Source organism: Hemicordylus capensis, chromosome 2 (genome assembly GCF_027244095.1).
Source record: "Hemicordylus capensis ecotype Gifberg chromosome 2, rHemCap1.1.pri, whole genome shotgun sequence".
In the NCBI taxonomy this organism is placed as follows: domain Eukaryota; kingdom Metazoa; phylum Chordata; class Lepidosauria; order Squamata; family Cordylidae; genus Hemicordylus; species Hemicordylus capensis.
The window spans coordinates 187,174,373-187,197,921 of NC_069658.1; the positions used below are offsets into that span (position 1 = coordinate 187,174,373).

A 23,549-nucleotide genomic window follows, 5' to 3' on the forward strand; every position below is an offset into this window, starting at 1 on the left:
TCCAGCCATCTCTGCGGCTGCCACCTCAATGGCCATGTGCCATTGGAAACAGGAAGTGTCAGAGAGAATGAGAATGCCACTGAGAATGAGACTCCTTGAGCCTCACACACCTCTGCAATTAGGGTCAGAACTTGCAGGCTTGAGTCCTTCAAAATTAAGCACTGGCTGGAGACCACAAGAACCCTCTGTTCAGGAGCGGGATTACTCAGCAACTAAACAGCAGGGGCAGTGGGTGGGAAAGGGGGCCACACGGTGCAGGGAACTTAGGTGCACTGTCCCTAAAGGGACCAAGGTTACAATCTCCACCACCACCCTGCCCCCAAACTCCTGGGTTGGCCCTGATTCTGGCAATCTGCCCCTCTACCCAGCCTTTTCTTTCCAAATGCTCAGATACCAGGCTGGGAGTGAGGTGACGAGCCAGATCGGCAGGATGAGAGGCTATGCCCCTGGTGGTGCAGTGGTAAAACTGCCGCCCTGTAACCAGAAGGTTACAAGTTCGATCCTGACCAGGGGCTCAAGGTTGACTCAGCCTTCCGTCCTTCCGAGGTCGGTAAAATGAGTACCCAGAATGTTGGGGGCAATATGCTAAATCATTGTAAACCGCTTAGAGAGCTCCGGCTATAAAGCGGTATATAAATGTAAATGCAAGTGCTATGCAGGGGTCATGGCTCAGCATGGACCTCGAGGACCATCACTGCGGCAGCTCCTAGTTTAAGGTGCTCAACCCCTAAGGCAGGGGGATTGCCAGTGGGTGGCACGGTGGCTGTGCTCTTACAATTCACAGCGGCCCTTTCTTCCGAGGCTCTGTTGGGAGCTGCTGTGGTGCACTGCTACTGTGCAATGGACCTTCTTGCTCCCGACATTCTCTTTGAGCTTGAAAGGGAGAGTGGAACTCGGGAGAGAGTCCCGATTTCCCGTCCACCAGCAATGCCATGAGCAGGCAAGAGGCAATCCAAGAAGCCCTGGCTCTCAGATCAAACTAGCCTTCTCTTTCCAGGGCTACTTAATGGTTAGAGCAAACAGGAGTGGCTGCCAAGGGCTATGGGTTAGATTAACAGGGGTCTCCCCTTCCTTTATCACTACCCCTCCCCAAACTCCCATGAGGGATCCCCCAGCTCACCGCTGCGCTGCCTTTCTTCTCCAGAATCCTCTGCCCGTCGACCGTGTCCTTCACCTCCTGCCGAGGAGACAAGACTGTCACACATTTGCCAGCTCCAACTCTGCTGAAGCCCAGGGGTGGCAGATTTCGATTCTATCACACTTCAAGGCTAGTAAAATATCTGGCAATTCTCTGTGCTCACAACTACCATCCTCCAATGCAGAATTTGTTATTCATTATCCCTGGATAATGGAAAACTGCCTGGATGCAGTTAGGCTGTAAATCATAGCCCTTATCTACAGATTCCTTAAAAAAAAACCACACACACACACACACACACACACACACACACACAACTCCCACACATGGAAATATCTGACCCCTCGATTCAATCATTAATAAAGTTCCGCTCGCAATACAAGCAGTTTTTGAAAATTAAGAAACTCTCCAGTTATAAAGATCAATGGAGAGAGCTAGGTCTCTGTATAATCCAGAAAAATGATAGGAAGTTCTGGGAATTGGTGGCAACTGGCATTCAGTCATGAGAGGAGAGCTGGTCTTGTGGTAGCAAGCATGACTTGTCCCCATAGCTAAGCAGGGTCTGCCCTGGTTGCATATGAATGGGAGACTAGAAGTGTGAGCACTGTCAGATATTCCCCCTCAGGGGATGGAGCCGCCGCTCTGGGAAGAGCAGAAGGCTCCAAGTTCCCTCCCTGGCGGCTTCTCCAAGATAGGGCTGAGAGAGATTCCTGCCTGCAACCTTGGAGAAGCCACTTCTGTGAAGACAATACTGAGCTAGATAGACCAATGGTCTGACTCAGTATATGGCAGTTTCCTATGTTTCCTATGTTCTACGTTCCTATCTCAGATGCACATATCCCAGCTGAGACCTGGTTTCAATACTTCGCGGCCATCTATGGTAGCACTCAGAATGGGGCAACCTATGAATACCCAGTTCCTGAATCTGGCCGAGTGGCCTGCCATCACAGCACAGAGTGCAAGCAGCTGATGGGTGCCTTGACCCTGGGGAAAGCCCCTGGAGAGGACATGGTGTCTCCGGAGGTATTTAAATTGAAAGTCCACTGGTGGACTCCCATTTTAGTGAGGCTTTTCTCAGAAACTGATAACACTAGTGTGGTCCCCCCAAACTGGAAACAAAATATCCTTTATCCAATATACTAAAAAGGCAATAGGTAGGAGCATGCTAATGACTGTCCAATCAGCCTCCTGGATGTAGCCTCCAAATTATACACTCGACACCATTTAAACAAGTTGGAGGATTGGGCAGATATGATGCAACTGTTTCACCCAGAGCAGGCAGGCTTCCGTAGGGGTCACGGCAGAATAGATCACGGTACCACCTTGAAGGCCTTCACCCAGAAATATGCTAACTGCCATTAAAACAAACCCCCTTTATGTTGCATTTATTGACCTTTCGTCAGCTTTTGACGCTATTGATAGAGCTAGATTGCGGGGAAAGTTTAAGCGGACGAACATTGACAAATGGCTTCTCAGGTTACTGACTGAACTACACTCTAATCAAATGGCCAGGGTGAGAGTGGGCTGACAAGGACCGTGGTCTGGCCCCATTTTATTAAACAGAGGAGTTAAACAGGGCTGTCTATTGGCTCCCTTTTAAATTAATTTTTATGATATGGTACAGGCCATGGAGTCTCAGAAATTCTTCTGCCTCTCATTTAAAGGATGCAAAGTCTCGATCTTGACGTATGCCGATGATATGGCACTTATAGCCTGTGTCGAGATTGGGCTTAGAAAAATGCTGGTCAGATTGGCCGATTACTGCAAGTAGGAAAAGTTGAGGATCAACTATGACAAAACAAAAGTGGTCGTTTTTGGTACCAGTAGAATCAAACACAGATGGACAATTAACACTCAGCAAATAGAGCAATGCCCCTTCTTTAAATATTTGAGTGTCTCCTTTCAGAAATCTTTATCTTGGTCAGTCCATCTTAATGAAGCCCTATCAACTGCATGCCGTTCAGTGGAGATCATTTAAAAATTCTTCTTCTCCCCAGGGTGTGTGTGTGTGTGTGTGTGTGTGTTCGTGTTCAGTTAATAGCTCCTGCACTCAAAATATTTCAGGGCAAAGTAATTCCGCAGCTTTTGTATGGGGCAGAGATTGGGGTGGGGGTGGGGGTTTAGGAAAGTAATAGAGAAATTAGAAATAGTCCAGAATAATTTCCTGAGAAAAATTCTGGGCCTTCCCCGGGCATCCTTGCTGAGCGTCTAAGAATGGAGGCTGGGCTGCTTTCCATCTCTGTTGGAATCCATTTGATACTGCAAAAGAAGACCATCTAGTTAAATCATGCTATTGGCACTACCAAGAGGGGGAATCAGTGGGTAGATATGCTATCCCATATCCTGCAAATGTACTCTTTGCCTTCACCAAAGTCCTGGGACAGGGAAAAGAGAACAATTTGTTATGGGGTGGCTACGAAATACAGTTTATTATTTATTTTTAAAAAACATGATTGGCTTCTTGAGCAGGACGCCAGCCAAGACACTGTTTGGTCCAGCCTTCAAAGTTCTCCCTATGGTATCCTCACTTCAAGAAAAAAACAGATCCACTTTGCAGCACCTACTCAATCTCACCAGTGCACCACTAAGGAAGGCATTTACCAGTTTATGTTTTCAAACCATGCCCTCAGCCTATCCCGAGGATAGATTTCACAAAGTTCCTGTGGAACAGTGGTCAGGGGCAGGTGGAGGACATTAAACATTACGTCCTACACTGCTCCTTTTATGGAACAGTAAGAGAAAAAATACTGGGTCAGATCATTGAGAAATTCACAGGTTCTGAAACAGAATGTGTTAATTACTTGCTGGCGGATGTGCTTCCTTATGTCAGTTATTAAGTGGCCATTTCTGCTTTATCTTTTAAAATTAGGAAGAGAACTGGATCTGCTAGCCCTGCTACATATCTGGCTCAGTTGTAGTTCCAGGACTAGCTCTCTTACTTGTACCCATCAGAGTTATAACCACAGTTAGGTATTTAGGATTAAATATCTTTTTATTTTCATGCATGTTGTTCAGTTAGTTATGTTTTTTACTGCCTTATCTGTTTTTCCTAAGTATGATGTATTAGCTATTACGTTTTATGTTGTGTTGTTATGCTTTGATGTGTGTGTTATGATCTGTGGTGGCTACAATAAGCTTGCTTACACAGACTCTCTTTCAAGAAAGAAATAAGATTCTAGTTCTCATGGAGATAGTTATTACCTTAAAAAGACAAGAAAGAACACTAAAGACTCCGAGATTGTGGGTGAGCCTCCCAGGGGAAAAAGAAAGTCTTTGCACATCTCCACCTCTGCTGACAGAGCTCAGTTGCAACTCCTTTGGCTTCATCTTCTGCCCATACTCCCGCTAGAGACTCATTCCCCCCTTACTGTTTCTCTTACAGTTAGAGGCTGCACATCCATAAGAGTAGAGGTAGCGCCTCCAGACCTTTGATCCAAAGTAGAACGAACAGGTATCCTGAGTGGGATCTACAGCACAGTCATTTCCCATCCAGCACCAACTTTAGCCGCCAGGATTCCCAGCTGCAGCAGAAGTCCAGGTCTGGGTATCTGGACTGGGCAAGGAAGGCGCCACCTACCTATCTATGCCGGACACTGCAAGGATACTGGAGAGATACAGAGAGATGTAATCTGACAGATGGGCGATCCTGGCAGGATGAGAGAGCACAGATGGACCTCGGAACCACACGCTGCCAAAAGCACCAGCTCCCAGGGGAAGCTGGCAGGCGACAACACACACACACACACGCACCTGTTTCAGCCGACCGATTGTGCCCATATGTTCATCCCGGACTCTTTCGATCTCTCGCAGCTGCTCTTTGACGGCTTCCACCTCTTGGTCCTTGAGCTGCAAGAGCGACAACCAAAGAAAGTGGAGGGGAGGGGAGGAACACGGCGCCCAGAGGCAGAACCACGCGTCGAGTGGCAAACCTGAGATTCCCCAACTCAAATTCCCCCGCGACGTGCCAAGCAGCAGAAGCAAATGGGGGGAATTCACAGAGGAGAACTGGAGTGGGGCAGCATGTTTCAGCCTTCCTCTGCACCCCAGCTACTTCTCTATCCTTCACTAGCAAAGATCTCTTGGAAGCCTGACTGGTGGGTGGGTGGGGAGGGGTGATGAAAGGAAAAGTGACCAGCAAGGCAAGAATCAAGACCAAGGACAGGAGAGCTGGTCTGGTGGTAGCAAGCATGACTTCTCCCTTTAGCTAAGCAGGGTCCACCCTAGTTGCATATGAATGGGAGACTGGAAGTGTGAGCACTGTAAGATATTCCCCTGAGGGGATGGAGCAGCTCTGGGAAGAGCATCTAAGTTCCATGTTCCCTCCCTGGCAGCATTGCCAAGATAGGGCTAAGAGAGACTTCTGCCTGTAACCTTGGAGAAGCAACTGCCAGCCTGTGAAGATAATACTGAGCTAGATAGACCAATGGTCTGACTCAGGATATGGCAGCTTCCTATGTTCCTCCCCATTTTCACTGCTTTGCACACAGGTGACAAACGTACTGGGAGCACTATGGAGCTCTACCCTCATATATTAATTATTATTATTTCTTGTTTACACAGTCAGACAGGTGTTATTGACTGGTTTGTTTTATCCAGACATCGAGTCCTGCCCAAGGACCTGAGATGGCTGAATTTTATTGTCAATATTTTTCTTGTTGTTATTACAGATATCGTCGCAGAATACAGGCTGTTTTCAGTAAAGCTGCTTTTTGTAATTGGCTGATGGTGATTTCTGTGGCCCCTATGGTGTTGAGGTGCTCTTCAAGGTCTTTTGGGACTGCACCCAGGGCGCCAATTACCACTAGGATTATTTTGGTCTTTTTCTGCCACAGCCTTTCAATTTCAATTTGTAGATCTTTGTATTTGGTGATTTTTTCTATTTCTTTTTCTTCTATTCTGCTATCCCCTGCATTGCTATGTCGATTATTTTGACCTGTTTTTCTTTCTTCTCGACTACAGTTATATCTGGTGTATTGTGTGGCAGATGTTTGTCTGTTTGTAATCGGAAGTCCCATAATATTTTTGCATCTTCATTTTCTACAACTTTTTCAATTTTATGGTCCCACTAATTTTTGGCTACAGGCAGCTTGTATTTTTTGCAGATGTTCCAGTGTATCATCCCTGCTACTTTGTCATGACTTTGTTTGTAGTCAGTCTGTGCAATCTTTTTACAACAGCTGATTAGGTGGTCCATAGTTTCATCTGCTTCTTTACAAAGGCGGCACTTGCTGTTTGTTGTGGATTTTTCGACTTTTGCTCTTATTGCATTTGTTCTTAGTGCCTGTTCTTGCGCAGCCAATATTAAACTCTCTGTTTCTTTCTTCAAGTTGCCATTCTTAAGCCATTGCCAGGTCTTGGTGATGTTTGATTTTCCAGTTATATTGTGCAAATATTGACCATGCAGTGGCTTATTTTCCCATTTTTCTGCTTGGTTCTTGACTTGTTCTTTCTTGTAGGCCTGCTTTCTTTCATTGGTATTGAATAGTTTCTCGTTATTGACCATTTTAAGTGCATCTTCATCACTGTCCTTGATATATTCTTCAAGGCCTCTTTTCTCCTCCTCTACTGTTTGATGGACTTGCAGTATTCCTCTTCCACCTAAGCTGCGAGGGAGGTATAGCCTATCTACATCACTGCGGGGATGCAAAGCATGATTGATGGTCATTATTTTCCTGGTCTTATGATCTAGCCTCTCTAGCTCAGCCTGGGTCCAGTCTATTATTCCTGCAGTGTCTCTAATAATAGATATAGCCCAGGTGTTTATGGCTTGTATGGTGTTCCCGCCATTGAGTTTGGACTTTAATAATAATAATTTATTATTATTATTATTATTATTATTATTATTATTATTATTATTATTATTATTATTAAAGATTTTTCTAACTCTCCTGATGTATTCACTTCCAATTTTTCTTTTAACTTCAGTGTGTGCGATGTTATCAGCCTGGAGAATGCCCAAGTATTTGTAATGTTCTTTCTCTTCCAGGTTCTTGATGTTGCTTCCACTGGGCAGTTTTATTCCTTCTATTTTTGTTATTTTTCCTCTGTTATTATTATTATTAATCTGATTTCTATATTGCCCTTCCAAAAATGACTCAGGGCGGTTTACACAGAGAAATAATAAATAAATAAGATGGATCCCTGTCCTCAAAGGGCTCACAATCTAAAAGAAACATAAGATAGACATCAGCAACAGTCACTGGAGGTACTGTGCTGGGGGTGGATAGGGTCAGGATGCTGCTCACAAACAGCAGCATCCACCCTTTCGAACTTTTAACAGAGAACCAGAATCTGGCCTTGGGAACTACATCTACAGTGCAAACCTACAATGATTTAAGTGTTGGGGCATCTTCAAGGAACTCTGGGAACTGCAGTCCGAGAGGCTGCCGAGAATTCTGTCCAGAGAGCCCTCGATGATCCCTTGCCCAGTCCTGCTATGCACTCATACAAACGTTCAGGTTTGGGGCAGAGGAGGAGGGATATTTTGAGAAGCAGGCTTACGTTTATCAGGTAGCCCAGCTCACCGCCCTGTACCAACATGTGGGACACCTCAGGGGAGGCAGCCTCACAGCATGGCAGTGCAAGGAGAGACAAGAACCGCTTTACAACAAGTATGGCAAGCAAGGCTGCAGTGAGTTCCAGGGTCTCTTCTAAATCCTCCCCGTGGCCTCCATGGCACAGCCTTAACTACCCTATCCCACCCAAACACACACACACACCATGAAGGAGGAAGAAGTTATCTCACTGATCCTCAGCGCGTGCACCTCAACAAGTGGGCGAGCAGCGAGTGGGCGGCACCAGCCTGATTAACACCACAGACGAACAAGAGGCGGGAGAGGAGGCTAGGAGAGAACTTGCAGCCCCCAGCCCCCGCCAGGAACTGCTTGCAACTCCTCCAGAAAGGCTCAACCCAGTTTTGGAACATGCTTCCGTGGTTCAGTTATCCGAAAGACCCAGCCTGCAGGGCGCAGTTCCCAGAGCGCTCAACACCCATGGCTGGAAGGAACCAGAAGGTCAAACCCATTCAACTGCAAGCCCAAAGCAGGACGATCTACACTCCAGAGGAAATGACACAGGCTGCCACAAGCCAAAAACAGAGAGCAGAAGTAGACAAGGAGGACCAACCAACAGAGGCCTCTGAGCTGAGTAGCCTCTGATAAGGGGTGTGTAAGAGGAAGCTCACTGGTCTGTGTGGAGGAGGCCCCAGCCACTCCTGCGGACCTGGAAACCTACAAGACCCGCCCCTCTCCATACCTGCAGGTCAGCCACATGCTGCTCCTTACAGACTCGCATTGCCTCCAAATGTTCCTGCTGGTGCTTCTCTATCAGCTCCTGGGGAAGAGGAAGAAGCCGATCAGCTCTCAGGACAAGACTGGAAAGGAAGCGGGGGCGGATGGGGGCCCACTGATCCATCGACTTGGGTGCCAGCTCAGATCGGCATCCCGTCATTTAAGAGAGGCTTGATTCAGGAGGAAGGGAAGACAAGAGGGAGGTCTGCCCCGAAGAGGCAGAGAGTGCTACAGGTTGCCACCTCGAGGGCAGTGCCCACCTCTGCGTCCTTCAGCTGCCGCTCAAACCAGCCCTTGGTGCCATCCATGGACTGTATCTGCAGGCGCAGCTGCTCCACCGTTTGCTGCATGGACTCCAGTTCTTGGCTGCGAGCCTAAAGTGCAGAGGAAAGGGAGAAGGGGCAATGGACATAGGAAGTCAGACCGCTGGTCCCTCCAGCCCAGTACTGCCTATGCTGACGGGCAGCGGCTCACCAGTCTCCCCGCCCCCCATCTGGAGATGCTCTCAGGGAGTGAACCTTCTGCACGCAAGCAGGCAGATGTTCTTCTACTGAGCTACGGCCCCATCCCCTAAAAGGGGACTATCTTATAGCAGCGCGCACACGCCGTCACCCATCCAAATGCAGACCAACACAGACCCTGCTTAGCCAAGGAGACAAAACGTGCTGACAGCCACAAGACCAGCTCTCCTCCATCTCTCCCTCGTGGAGGGATGACAGGGTGGAGGGGAAACAGAGTAGACCATGGGTCCATTTAGGAAACAGGCCGTGGGCCCTGAAGGACTCTCACCCTACAACAGGGAGTTATAGGAGAAGGAACTCCATGCTGCTTGCGATATTTTTTTTTAACTTCCTAACAAAAACGCCCATCACTACAATGGGGAGGAAGGGCAGTGAGGGTGGGTGGGTAGGGGGGAGCTAATGTACTGCGGGGATACTGCCTGGTGGGTTGAGGGCCCACAATGCCAAGACACACTGTGACTCCTGTAGGGGGTCAGGTGGCAGGTTCTGCTCCCATTCCAACACTCCTGGACCTGACGCCATAGGACCAAAGGGCAGCCTTGCACTTCTCTGGGAATCAGGGAAGCAGCAGACACACTGCTGGGGTGGGGGCTAAGCCCACGAATGGGCCAGTCTCCCCTCCCCCGAATTCAGTGTCTTGGCCGCACAAGGGCGTGGCTTCTGTGTGCATGGCCCAGCACTTATAGCTCGCGTGCAACTTTTACCCTGCACTTGCTCTCACAACGGCATGGCAAGAAAGGCCACAACCCTAATCCTTTGACATTGTGAGCATCAAAACTTGAATAAAGGAGTGGGGGATGGGAGCGGTAGCAAGTTTCTCATCCTTGAGACCTGAGCACGCGCACCTCTGCAGGGAGACCGGGCCTGGGCTTCCGGTTCTTTGGCCGGCCCTACCTTCTCTTCCTTCAGCTGGCCACGCAGGTCGTCCTCTTGCCGCTTCTTGTGCTCGTGCAGCTCCCGCAGCTCCCGCTCGTAGCGCGCCCGCACGGCCAGCACCTCCTTCTCGTGCTGCAAGCGGAGGTTGCTCAGCTCTTCCTTATGGCGCCCCTTCTCTTGCTGGGTCTCAATGGCCATCTCGTCTAGCATGGTCTTGCGCTTCTCCGCTGTCTGGGAGGACGACACGGGGCAGAGGGGTCAGCCTGCATCCAGCAGAGCGGTGGAGTCCCGGCTCTAAGCGACCCGGCCCAACAGGTCTCACCCCTTCACCGATCTCAGGGGAGACCAGGGTCAAGGCTGGTTGATTAAGCCTCTTGAATGCTTCTTAGAGGGAGGACAGGGAAAGAAAGAGCGGGGAGGAAAAATGACACGGTGCCAAAAGGCCAAGGGGCAAAAAAGGGCGGGAGGGCACAGATTCCCAAAGATGCTGAATGGGTATTGGTCAGTTCTTTATTTAACTTTTTGCACGATGTGTTTCTGTGCTTCTTAAGAGGGCCCACTGCCCTCTTAGAATGAGGGACAGATAAATCATGCCCCGTAAGCTGTACCTCAACGTTTTGGAGTGGGAATGAAGCTTAACGAGGGCTGTGTAGATGGCACGCAAGTTTGTAATTTGAATCGTGAAAATCTCTTTTATTACTTATGAAAAAGCACAAGCGCATCAAGTTTCTAGTTCTCATGGCTGCAAATCAAAATTTGAAAGTACATGGGCAGTACGTGGAAACCAGAGGAGACTGAGTAGGGGGGTTCTGTAAGCAGGTGCTGCTTTAGTGCCCTGCAAAGCTCCCACCTCGCCCCGCTTCAACATGACCTTCACTCGCCTCCATTCGCCCCACTATCTGCCTTGAAGTTTTCAAAATGCACAGGGAAGCCTGTGGGTTTGGGGGTGGGGGGAGGGCAGACAATACCATTCAATCCAGGATGCAAAGGTTTTCCTCAGGTGAGCTGCAGTCAAGCGCAAGTCCTCTCCCTCTCTGCCTCACTTACCTTCCTGGCTTCGTCGAGGTCTTGTAACAACCTCTCCTTCTCTTGCCCAAGTTCCTGCAGCTGCTCCAAGAGACGAGAGTTGGCTCGGAGTGACTCCTAAGGGGAAAGGGGAAGACAGCTGAAAGCGACAGCCCGCACCCCAGTCCAATTATTTGTCCAGCTCCCCAGTTCTGTTTGAGAAACTCCTACACCTCTAACCCCTAATATCAGCCAACTCTGAATAGTTACCCCTTCCATACATGCAGCACTCCACCTGGTCACCTGTACAGATCACTTACCACAAATGCGCTCCCCCCTACAATGTACTCTAACCACCCTTTCTGGTTAAACACAGACTAGAGGAGTCCAGCAGAAAAAGGCCGCCAGGATTCCAAACTGATTCATCTGGCGCACAAGTGTGCGTGTGTGGCAGGGCGAGCATCTTGCAAACGCATCCATTCTCTTGGAAGGGACTGGGGCCAGGGGGCCCACAAAAAGGAAGCGAGGAAAGAACAGAAAGCCAGGGAGAAAGTAGGAGAAGAGGGCCAGAAAGAGAGATCAAAAAGGAAAGAGGAGAAAAGAGGGGTAGAAAACAAAGAAGTCAGGCAGAGGCTGACTGAAGGGCACTGAAGCAGGGATCATACTAGGGGGGGTTACCTTCTGGCTGCCACTAGCTCCTTGAGCAGAAACGGTTCTGAAACTGGCCATTTTGCATACTGTGCACAGGGGGGAAGGGGAGAGGCAGCTTTCCTCCCCTTCGGACCGCATATGCAAAGCAGCCTGTTGGGTCTCAGAAGCAGCAGCCGGAGTCAACGTCCAACTTCCTGGCCTACCTGCAGCTGTGTGTTCAGATCCTCCCTGTGGGCAGCCAGCGCCTCCTTCTCACTCTGACACTGCTGCAGCTCTGCCCCCAGCGCTGCCACCTGATCCCGCATCAGATTCATCTCTTGGGTCTTGGACGTTTGGATCTACAGGGCAAGGAGAGAGAGAGAGAGAGGAAGCGAGAGGGGCCTCAGAGACTTTCAAGAGGATCACCATCATAGGACGCTGTGTCGACCCAAGCCAGGCTTGGTCTTCTGGGCTTGGCAGACCTAGATATGGTCCCAAGGCACATAGTTTCTCCCCCGCCAAACAAACACACACACACCAAACCATACACATCATAAGATCCCACAGACCACCTCCTCCTGCATTTGCAATATTGTTTTTTACTCAACTATAATGATAATGAGAGTTCTGCATCAGACTTTGGCCCAGGCAAGACGTAATACTCCCAGTCTCTAACCACAGTTAGACCTTAACCATGGTTAATGTTCACCAGAGTTCCTGTTGTCACCAGGGTTTGAAGTTGATTTGCAAACCCTGGTTGAGGGGGAGCCTGGATTGTGTTAACAATGGTTAAGAGTAGGTGCAAATATAACCCCTTAAGGCAGTCAGGGGAGGAGCTGGGAAGAAAATGCATGGTGTTTTAACCATGGTTAGAGGTGGGAAGTTCTATGTCTCCAGAAGGCTGAAAAGCATTTAGTCTATGAAGGCCCACACGACAACAGAAATCTGTACAGTGCCACAGCAGTCTTTGGTGTTTTTCCTACTGTAGGCCAACATGGCTTCTCTTTCGGAACCAACTGTATAAAATGAATTGCATAATTGTCTAAAACTTAAATTGTTTAAAAGCTGCAAAGCTTTTAAATCCTGACTGCCTTTTAGTGAACATATATGAACATAGGAAACTGCCTTCTATCAAGTCAGTTCACTAGCCCATCTTGTTCTGTGCCATCTGCACAGACGGGTGGGGGCTCTCCAGATGTTCAGACCAGGGGCTTTCCCAGCTCTATGGGAAGATGTTGGGGACTGAACAGGGACAACCCTGAGACCATTTTGCATACAGAGCATAGGCTGGGCCATGGAGCAACAGCCCTTGTGGCAGAACAGATGCCTTCGCTTTAGCATGGCTGAAGCAGGGTTTTTAGCCGCGGCATTCTTTTTCATCTCCTCCTCACAGGTCTAGAACGTACAAAGGTATTTCAGAAAGACAGGACACTTTCCAACCATTAAGGTTTTTAAAGAGCGAATCAGAAATCCCAGATTGGGGGGCTGGGTGTGTCTGTCTCAGCAACCAGCCGTTTGAGCCTGCCCACTTTAACAGCTTCTGCACCACTGAAGATGCAGAATTCTCAATCGTCTGTACAGCACTTTTAACCAACAAAACACCTCATGAGCTTCTCCACAACAGCCATGGAAAGGAAGAACTCTTAGGCTCACCTCACAGATGAGAACGAAGCAGCAAGGTTAACGAGGCTCTGCCAGCTGCTATCCGGTGAGGTTAGGCCGACTTTCTCAAAATATGCTAGGAGACATTGAGGTTTCTTGCATTTCTGCAATGAAACCACCCATTTTGCATCATGCCCTGCACTGCTTCCCTCCCATATTTTCCTAAACCAGGGGTGGCCAACCTGCACCGTGGGTGCCCCAACAGTATAGGCAGCAGTGGTGGAAGACATGTCTGGCCAGGAGCAAGGGAGCCTAGCCGTGCCCCAGAGTAAGGTTTGCTCGACCAGAGGAAAAATACATAGATAACTAAAATAATGGATAAGATCCACACCAAGACAATGTGAGGTGCTATGTGCACACGGCAGCACAGATCATACATACTTGGGACTTGACTTGTGGCACACTTCTCAAGTAGCTTGTCCACCCCTGCCCTAAGCAGTCTCTCATCCACGCCATGGTTAGGCGACTGGAGATCAAATCCAGCCCCCAAAGCTTTCCATCTGCCCCCCACCCCCCGCCTACTCCCCAGTCTGAAGGACACCACACAGTCTTATGCATCTCAGCCACTTTCTCCAAAGCAGAGACACGAGCAAAAGGGCTCTTTCCCCCTTTCTTCTGCAATGTCAACAGCCCAAGAAGCTTTGTCAAGACCTCCGTTATGCACCCTAACTACTCACTCTCAATGCGCAAGCCAAAATGCAGAGAAGTTGTAGAGAGCGGTGCCTCAAGTACAGGCTCTACCAAAAGCCTCTTCTGCCATTCACCCTGGGAGGAAGGAGTTTGGAAGAGCCCTTTGCCTGAGTTTTGGCTTGTGTGGAAATTCATCAGAAGTAATATCGTTAACCCAGAGATTAACAAATCCCGGGAAGCAGGGAGCCATGGTGAATAGCCATGGTCTAGGCTATTCAGAGGTAGTGTCCTTTAATAAAATATTTCTTTGTCCCAAGCAGCTCCGTTCCTGCTGTAAGTATGTTACTTCAAAAGGGGATAAAGAAAAGCCAGTTTACACTCTCCCTCCATAATGGCCATCATTAAGCCCAGTAATTTTGTCAAGTGCCCACTGTCTGGCTCCTAAATCTTTGAGCTGGCTCTTAGAGCCAAAGAAAATTTGTCAAGGCTCGCCTTCAGCTTTTATTCAGCTGAAAATGTGGCTGCAGTTTAAAACTATTTGCCAACCATGGTGTTCAACGGTACCACCCCTGATTGCCAGCGCCACCCACTACCACCCTCTGGGCATTTCGCTCCCACAGAGGGGCCGGCCTGGTACCTGTTCTAATGCTGCCAGGTTGGTTCTCAGGGCATCGTTTTCAGAGAGAATGGTTTCAACCTGTTCCTGGCTCTCCGCACTTTGGCAAGCAACCTGATGCCCCACGAGGTACAAGACAGGCGGAAAGGCAAGAGATAAAATGAAGCAGGAGAGAAATGAGAAAGGCAGGATTAAAAAACACAGAGCAGAATAAGGAGGCAGCAGTACTATGTTCAAGGTTTTAAGGCAAAGCATGCTTTGTTTACTTCAAAATCAAAACGGACACAAATTGTAATTTTTAAAAAAAGACACAGACAAAATAAAAGATTTCCTAAATGAAGTTTGGAAAACAAGATGTGGTTATTTAAAATTAAAAGCAATTACAGAGCATATTCCAAAGAGGAAGGATTGAGAAATGCAGATTCAGAGGGGGCAAAGAACTCATTAGGCATTTAGAAGAGAAATGTGAAAGTCCAAGAGGGAGGGAGAAAAGAATAACTGAATGTCAAAACCCAAGGCAGGAAGGGTCCTGAGAGTCATCCAGATAAACAACCATCCCAGAGGCAGGCTTCTCAATTAACCCACATGACCTGAGTTCTGGAGTATCACAGAGTCAGAAGATCAGGGGATCTGGCATTTGAACTAGGAACTTCATTATCCGAGGCCATGGTTTAACTCAGGCAATTTAGGTTTAACATGGCCAATTAGGCAGGCAATAAGGTGTCTCTGGGTTGGTCTGACCAGGTTAGATATAGATCCTGGCCTTCTGGCCTTCCTTGATCAACAGGACTGAAGCACCCTCTACTTCCAATTCCAATTCTGACGTCCAGGGACCCAGGCTTGAGAGAGAGAGAGAGAGAATGTGCTGGGTCTGGTTCCTGACATGGACACACATTGGCCTGACCCTGACATAGAGTGAACAAGGTGAACAAGAAGCTTCCTAGGAATATTTTTATAAATCCAAGGATGAATATTTATATACCATTTTTCAACAAGAGTTCCCAAAGTGGTTTACATAGATACAAATAAACAAATGGCTCCCTGTCCCCAAAGGGCTCATAATCTAAAGGAAAAACACAAGAGAGACACCAGCATCAGCCACTGGAGGGATGCTGTGCTGGGGTTGGATAGGGCAAGTAGCTCTCACCCTGTTAAATAAAGAGAATCCCCACTTTGAAAAAGGTGCCTCTTTGCTCAGCTAGGGAAATAATCCAGGTGGATCATAATCCAGGTGGATCACATATGGAAGCCACGCTCTGTTATAGTCCACTTTGCTAAGCAGGTGACCGGGGGGCGGGGAATCCCAAAGCTCCCTCTTTTTCCAAGTAAGACAATCAGTTTCATTCCAGGTATGAAGAAAAGATCCTCTGCCCTGCCTATCCAAGATAAGCTTCTCTTTGGCCTCACACAGCTACTCAGGGCTGGGGAAAGTATGTTTGCTTCTTAGAAACCAGCTCAAGGTGCCAGCATTGGAGTTTTAGGAGGCTGGGGTTTTTAAAAATTACCTCCATAGTGGTGTGTTCTGTGATCCTATAGTCACACCAGGCAGGCACCAAAGTAGTACAGAATTTCACACGCTGACAATTTCGGCTTAACACCAACACCAACACACACACACACACACACACACACACACACACACACACACACTTTCTAGTCATTTAGGCTGTAAAGTATGTAGACAATGAAATTCCAAAAGTCAGACAAGGGAGGTGAGCGCCCAATTCTCTTGAGGAATTTGAGCCATTTTTGGAAGGGCAGTATAGAAATCGAATAAATAATAATAATAAATAATAATGTCTCCGCTCAGACTTTAAGATCCAACATGAGGCTCTGCTTCACATTACATCTTGCATGGAGGCCAGTTGGCCTCCACAAGAAGCATGGTCTTTCCCCCCCTTTTTTTCTTAGCTACAGCTGCCATATTGGGGAATGCTCTCCCACAGGTAATATCCACGGACCACTTGCTATCTTTTTCCTGACAGATCAAGACTCCTTTGTTTCAAAGGGCTTCTAACTGTGGTTTATGTACTAGGAACATAGGAAGCTGCCATATACTGAGTCAGACCATTGGTCTATCTAGCTCAGTATTGTCTTCACAGACTGGCAGCGGCATCTCCAAGGTTGCAGGCAGGAATCTCTCTCAGCCCTTTCTTGAAAAAGCCAGGGAGGGAACTTGAAACCTTCTGCTCTTCCCAGAGCGGTTCCATCCTGAGGGGAATATCTTGCAGTGCTCACACTTCTAGTCTCCCATTCAGGTGCAACCAGAGCAGACCCTGCTTAGCTAAGGGGACAAGTCATGCTTGCTAGCACAAGACCAGCTCTCCTGGTCTCTGCTGCTGCTGTTTAGACTTTGTATTCAGATTTTTCAACTGTTTTTGCTTATTTTAGGTTAGTTTTGATGTACACTGCTTTGAAATAGCTTTGCTTTTAGAAAACGTATATACTACTTTCTCGAAAAACAGTGTAACCAATACATTTTCAATACTCAGGGCAGGACCAGAATCAGTATTTATCATGACTGGACATCTGTAGAAACCCAGCCTCTGGAAGAAGGGCCCCAAAATCCGGCCTAAGCTGGACTGCTTTTCCTAGCCCAGAATTTCAGTTCCCTTGGTGCAGAACCCCCACTTCCACCCCCGTCCCTTTTAGCACAATAGCTATGACGTCCTGCTCATAAGCGAAAGGAATGGGAAACATGCCCACATATACAAGACTTTGGGGAAGGCGGTTCAGGGGAGGAAACACTGTTGAGATATGAGGGGAAAAGTGATATCCTTACAGTGCAATCCTATGGATGCGTACCCAGAAATAAGTTACATTGAACTAAATGGGATTTACTCCCAAGTGAACGTGCAAAGGACTGCAACCTCAATATATCTCATTGAATCTCAGGTCACTGCTCTTAACATTTGTCCCATTCCATAATGTCTGTATCTTATAAAATTATCTGATCCCCAACTTTAGCAATAGCAATAGCAATAGCACTTACATTTATATACCGCTCTATAGCCGGAGCTCTCTAAGCGGTTTACAATGATTTTAGCATATTGCCCCCAACATTCTGGGTACTCATGTTACCGACCTCGGAAGGATGGAAGGCTGAGTCAACCTTGAGCCCCTTGGTCAGGATCGAACTTGTAACCTTCTGGTTACAGGGCGGCAGTTTTACCACTGCGCCACCAGGGGCTCATTGCTCAGAACAAGAAAGATGTAGAACGCATTGTGAAAAAAAGCGTTGAAAAGAATAGTTCAAAAAGAAGAAACGATGAAAACATTTATTTTGAAGAAGAGAAAAACCAAAACTCACCGAAGACAGAGAGAGAGGATGTGAAACTCAACATTCAGCACAAGAAATCCCAAGGAAGTTCCAGATGAGCAAACAGTAACCAAAAGCAAAATAAACCACAGTATTTGACAAAACCCACCCACTACCTCCCTTGTAATAAATCAGCTGTCCCAGCTGAGCTTTGAGCTCTTTTAATATAAAGGGGATGCCCATTACTATGACCACTGTTTATGTGTGCACACATGCTTATACTTATAAATACAACAAATACTTATACAGTATACCACTTTTCAACAAAAGTTCCCAAAGCGGTTTACACACACACGCACACTAAAAAATAAACACAAGATAGACACCAGCAACAGCCATTGGAGGGGTGCTGTGCTGGGGATGGATAGGGCCAGTTGCTCTCCCCCTGCTCAATAAAGAGAATCATCACTTTAAAAAGGTGCATCTTTGCTCAGTTAGCAGGGGACTATATATAGTCCCATAGATAGATAGATAGATAGATAGATAGATAGATAGATAGATAGATAGATAAGGCCTCAAACCCAGTACAGAAAAAGAATCAGGGGGTCCGAGCATCAAGGGACAGATGGCTTTGTCCTAAGGAGGAGGAGAAATTGGAAGGTGGTAGAGAAAGAAGAAAAACAGTAGGGAAGTTGGCATGAAATGTGTGGGACCGACAACTGGAGTTTGAGCAAGATTTGTAAGATGGAGCCTCTGTGTTGTTGTTTAATACATTTCTATACCGCCCAAAACGCAAGTTCTCTGGGCAGTTTACAAAACAAAAACAGCCAATAAAAGAATAAAACATGTCAACAATTAAAATTAAAAAGTTAAAACTACTAAAACGCAATTAAAACAGTATCTAATTAAAAGCCTGGGTGAACAAATGCATCTGGGCTGCTCTTTTAGAAGTTGTAAGAGATGGGGAGGCTCTTATTTCAGCAGGAAGTGTGTTCCAAAGCCTCAGGGTAGCAATGGAGAAGGCCCGTGTTGCATCACACTGGCCTCATGGATGGACTTAGTGTCAGAGCCGGCCAGGCTAGACCACCCAGTCTCATTGCCATGTCAAGAAGGCTTTATATGACATCAGGAGACGAAGTCTATGAACAAGGGGTCTAAAAATGGGTTGATCTGAACATTTTGAGTGAATAAATGGAAAGCAATAATCCACTACTAGGGTCATTAAAACCCCAGTAGATTAGCCATTATGGCCTTTGATGATGAGTAACTTTCACCTCAAAAAGCCAGCTTATTGTGTAAAAAATAACTTTAAATGCATAACAACAATAAATAACTTAAAAACAACAGTGAGCATATGATGGCCAAACAACTTTACTAATCCAACATTTTCTATCTAAAGTAACAGTAAAGTGTGCCATCAAGTCAGTTTTGACTCCTGGCACCCACAGAGCCCTGTGGTTTTCTTTGGTAGAATACAGGAGGGGTTTACCATTGCCTCCTCCCGCACAGTATGAGATGCCTTTCAGCATCTTCCTATATCGCTGCTGCCCGATATAGTACCAGTGAGGATTTGAAACGGCAACCTTCTGCTTATTAGTCAAGCATTTCCCCACTGAGCCACTTAAGGTGGCCTGAAGTAACAGACTAGCAGCTAAAAATGAAGAAGAATTATTTCCTTGACAATATTGATTATTTTATTCGTATTTTGAAAGCATTAATCTACAGAAAACACACAAAAGTCACAATATTTCTGTAAGAATTTGTAGGCAACTGCAAAGTTCTCAAGTAAAGTTCTTGTAGCTAATCATAAGTCATTGCATAGTCATTGCAGAGAGCCAGCATAGAGTGGTGGTTAGAGTGTCGGACTAGGACCGGGAAGACCCAGGTTCAAATCTCCATTCAACCATGAAACTCACTGGGTGATTCTGGGCCAGTCATGTATCTCTCAGCCTAACCTACCTCACAGGGTTGTTGAGAGGATAAAAATAAGCATGTACATCACTCTGAGCTCCTCGGAGGAAGAGTGGGATAGAAATGTAATAAATAAATAGTCATCAACTGCCTGTTTCAAAGGCATCCTCATCTTTGTCCGCTTGGTTGTCACATTGCTCCACATGGCATATGGTTGTGCCTGTCCAACCATTCTTCAAACAACTATATTTGAGCCAAACACAAGACTGTTTGCACCTGATAGCAAGCCCCATCAGTTTGTAATGTAGGCAGCAAGCTAAAACCGCCCTGTGCAGTCATGCTTCGCTAATATCCTTTCTGCCTCTTAATTTTCTTTGCTGTGAATCATCTGTTTATGTTTTGTTAGCCACTCCGAGGGCCCTTCTTGGGGCTAGAGATACAGGCTATAAACCCACTTCTTATACTGATATGGCCCCAACAAAAGGCTGTGTTTGGACCCAACAAGGAATCTGTGCTGTTTAACCTGCAATGCCAACACCTGGTGATCTATTATGTATTTCACTTAAATTATTTATACCCCAACTTTGAATGCTTCCATTCTCAGTGCAGTTTACAAACTAAACACACACACAGGACCACACACATTAAATAAATCACACCACAGAACTGAAAAACAGACTGTGTGGACCAGTGTTCCCACTAAGGCGTGAGCACACTCACAAGTGTTTTGATGTCCACTCAGTTTATTTTAGATCCCACTCAGGTTGAATCAGGAAGGCCCCACTCTGAATGCATGTGGGCACACACTGCCTTCATCCTGCCGCCCAGAACAAAACTCTTTCCGCACACGGATGAAAAAAAGATTAGAGGGAACACTGGTGTTGACCACTTGCATCATCACGGAACGTGAGAGGATGAGCCCAGGAAGGCCAAGGCGTGTTTGGGCAGGGAGTGCGGGGAGGGGAGATCAGCCATACTTGGATGGATGATGTGAAAGAGCAAGAAGAGGAAAGCAGATGAGTCTAAAAGGCACCGTTCACACAAACTGCAGATGAGGCGGTAAAACTGTTCCTGGGCAATACTAGTTCACACGGCAGGTTGGGGATCAGATGACCGAGGTTTCCTCCATACAGAAAAAACTCCTGCAGATGCAAAACTAGCTGTCATGAAATACAGGATGTAGCACAACCTTCTCCCAGAAATGGCCAGCTTCATATACGCAGTTTTCATGGGGAAGCATTCAGCCACATGACCCCTTTACCAGTAGCCTGAAGTGTTGCCATTGTGTCTAGGCCTAAGGCAATGCGGGTGCAGGGGAGTCTGGACATGACACCCTCAGGAGAGCAAGGTCATGTCAGTAGCTGGTGGACCCTTTTTGCAGGGACAGGCAGTGTGATCCTGGCACCATCTCTGGAGTTAATGCAGCTGAAGAAATAGCAGAAAGAAAGCCCAACGTCCACTAAAATATATCTAAGACTAAATGAGTTGGTGATAAGTTTGGTGCTTTTTAAGCTGGGTTTAGATGGTATCAAACTGTTCCGCATGTTTATATATGTCTGTGTTCCTTTTTACCCACTGTTTCAAACACTGTAGTTAATGGCATTGATTTTAAATTGTTCGGATTTATATTGATCTTTGTGTGAGACTGCATAAAACTTGTGTTCAAGGCTTCCCCTCAAATCTGAGGATGATTGCTCTTCTGCCACTCCTCACATTTTATGTAACCTAAAATTTTGAAATTATTATTCTCCTTTCCTATTCTGAGCCATCAGGGATTCCCCAACTAAAATCAGTTCAGTGGGAAGCAGCCAGATGAAATTAGTCATGGCAGTTCACTACTGAAATAAATGAGATAAGTTAATTATGACTAACCTAAGTTCCATTAATTTTGATAGGATTTATTCATGACTAACTTAGTCTGGATCCTGCCCACTGAGTGGGGTCAACTAGCATCTCAATGGTTTTGTTCTACAGGCAGGAACCACGAGGTCCACCAGGGTATCTGACAGGCAAGAAGGCAAGTCAGAGTTGCAGTTCCATGGAGAGCTCCACATGAGCAAATTGCTCCAGCCATGGCCAAAGGTGGCCCCAAGTCCCTTTCCCCCAAACTCAGCCTCCCTGCCTGGAGAGCAGAGAAACTCAGAGGGTCAGCCCTCTGGTGGTCTGGAGTCTTCCACTCCTCTGTCACATCCCTCCTGGCCCTTTGCTGGCATTGGTGTGCAGGCTCAGGAAAGCCTGAGAGGTATGGAAAGGGCTGGTTCATGGAGAGGTTTGGGCTCTAGGGGTGCTGCCTTTGGGAGCTCTGGGCTGGCAGGCCCAGGCTCTAGCCTGGTGTTGGGGATTGGAACTACGTCCAGGGTGGGCCTTCCTATGCAGCTCATCACTCTTCATCAGGCTGATGATCTATTGCTCTTAGGGGGGTGGGTCATCATAACACCAGTAAGCATTTCCTTTTCTCACATGTAGCATGTACTGGTGAGCAGAGTTGGAGATCTTCCCTTTCCTCTATACACTGGGGCTTCACTCCCTTGCTTGGGTCAGATGGGTCACTATGCTTTGCAAGTGCTGAGGATCTTGCCTTGTGACAGACAATCTGCCTCCATGATCTTGTGGCCCATGATCATCATTTAATTCCATACTGAAGTTCTCTTGTGGTTCAGTGACACACTGGGACTCATCAGCACTTCCCAAATGTTTGATTGTTGAGGCATTATTGAATACACACACACACCTGGAGATGCACTGCACTCTTACCAACAAGGTAGGGGAACTATTCACCCTCAGGAACTCTCCCTCTCTTTCTGCTTGAGTCACCATTCTGTGTGTGCCCACAAACTGCAAGTCCATAGCAGTAATTCACAGAGAAGCAACAGGCCACCTCCTCTGAAAGTGCTTAATTTTGATGCAGCTCGGCATTGGAAGTAACTGAATGATCCAAATACACCTGATGCAGAGACACTGCAGAATTATCTGCCACTTCCAAAAGGTTATTAGAAGGAGGCAATACAAGGCATCATGCAGAGATGCAACAGGCAGCCTCCCCTTTGGGTGAGATCATTAGGATCACAAGAGCCTTTAATAACTCAAGTCATTTCTTGCACCACATTAATTGTTTATTACATTTATATCCTCTTCCATTATGAAACCCAAGACAATGTACATAGGTACTGATCAGGCCTAGACCTGCTTAGCTTCAGCAAGGTAACTGCATCACATGTCCTTAGGCCGTGCCCTAGAAACAGCAGCAGTTCTCTCATGGCACACAGTGTGAGAATTACTCTTCCAGACTATTAAAACTCATCCATACTGCCAGCAGCTATATGAAAAGTGCACACAGTTTAAGGCCCGGATTGACTGATTGATTAAGTTCCGTCAAGTTGGTGTAAACCACATAGATAGATTCTCTCCAGGATGATCTGTCTTCAACTTGGCCTTTAAGGTCTCTCTGTGATGCATTCATTACTGTCATAAATCGAGTCCATCCACCTTGCTGCTGGTCGTCCTCTTCTCTTTCCTTCAACTTTTCTCAGCATTATGGACTTCTCAAGGGAGCTGGGTCTTCGTATAATGTGTCCGAAATATGATAATTTGAGCCTGGTCATTTGTGCCTTGAGTGAAAATTCTGGATGGATTTGTTCTATGATCCATTTGTTTGTTTTCCTGGATGTCCATGGTATCCTCAAAAGTCTTCTCCAGCACCAAAGTTCAAAAGCATCAATGCTTTTTCTCTCTTGCTTCTTCAAAGTCCAGCTTTCACATCCATAGAGTGTCACAGGGAAAATCATTGTCCGAACAATTCTAATCTTTGTAGGTATTGACACGTCATGGCATCTAAATATCCTTTCCAAGGCCTTCACTGCAACCCTACCAAGTGCTAGTCTGTGGCGTATTTCTTGACTGTTGGATCCTTTACTGTTGATGGTCGATCCTAAAAGGCAGAAGCTACCCACCACTTCAATGTCTTCATTATCAATTCTGAGGCTGGTTGCTGTGCCCGTTGTCTTTAATTTAG

At 46.8% G+C, this 23,549-nt stretch overlaps 1 protein-coding gene across 2 annotated transcripts in view; it reads right to left on the minus strand.

Moving 5' to 3' along the window:
* Positions 1-23,549, minus strand: part of GRIPAP1 (GRIP1 associated protein 1) — a 71,583-nt gene that overhangs the window by 31,422 nt on the left and 16,612 nt on the right. The window contains exons 13-20 of one of the 2 annotated variants that reach the window (XM_053289661.1): positions 14,389-14,481; positions 11,684-11,818; positions 10,872-10,967; positions 9,843-10,055; positions 8,688-8,801; positions 8,393-8,470; positions 4,889-4,984; positions 1,121-1,177 (exon numbers count right to left, since the gene is read on the minus strand). In XM_053289661.1, the coding sequence (XP_053145636.1) occupies positions 1,121-1,177; positions 4,889-4,984; positions 8,393-8,470; positions 8,688-8,801; positions 9,843-10,055; positions 10,872-10,967; positions 11,684-11,818; positions 14,389-14,481 (882 nt within the window). The remainder of the gene's footprint in view (positions 1-1,120; positions 1,178-4,888; positions 4,985-8,392; positions 8,471-8,687; positions 8,802-9,842; positions 10,056-10,871; positions 10,968-11,683; positions 11,819-14,388; positions 14,482-23,549) is intronic. The other variant, XM_053289662.1, reaches the window with a different exon arrangement.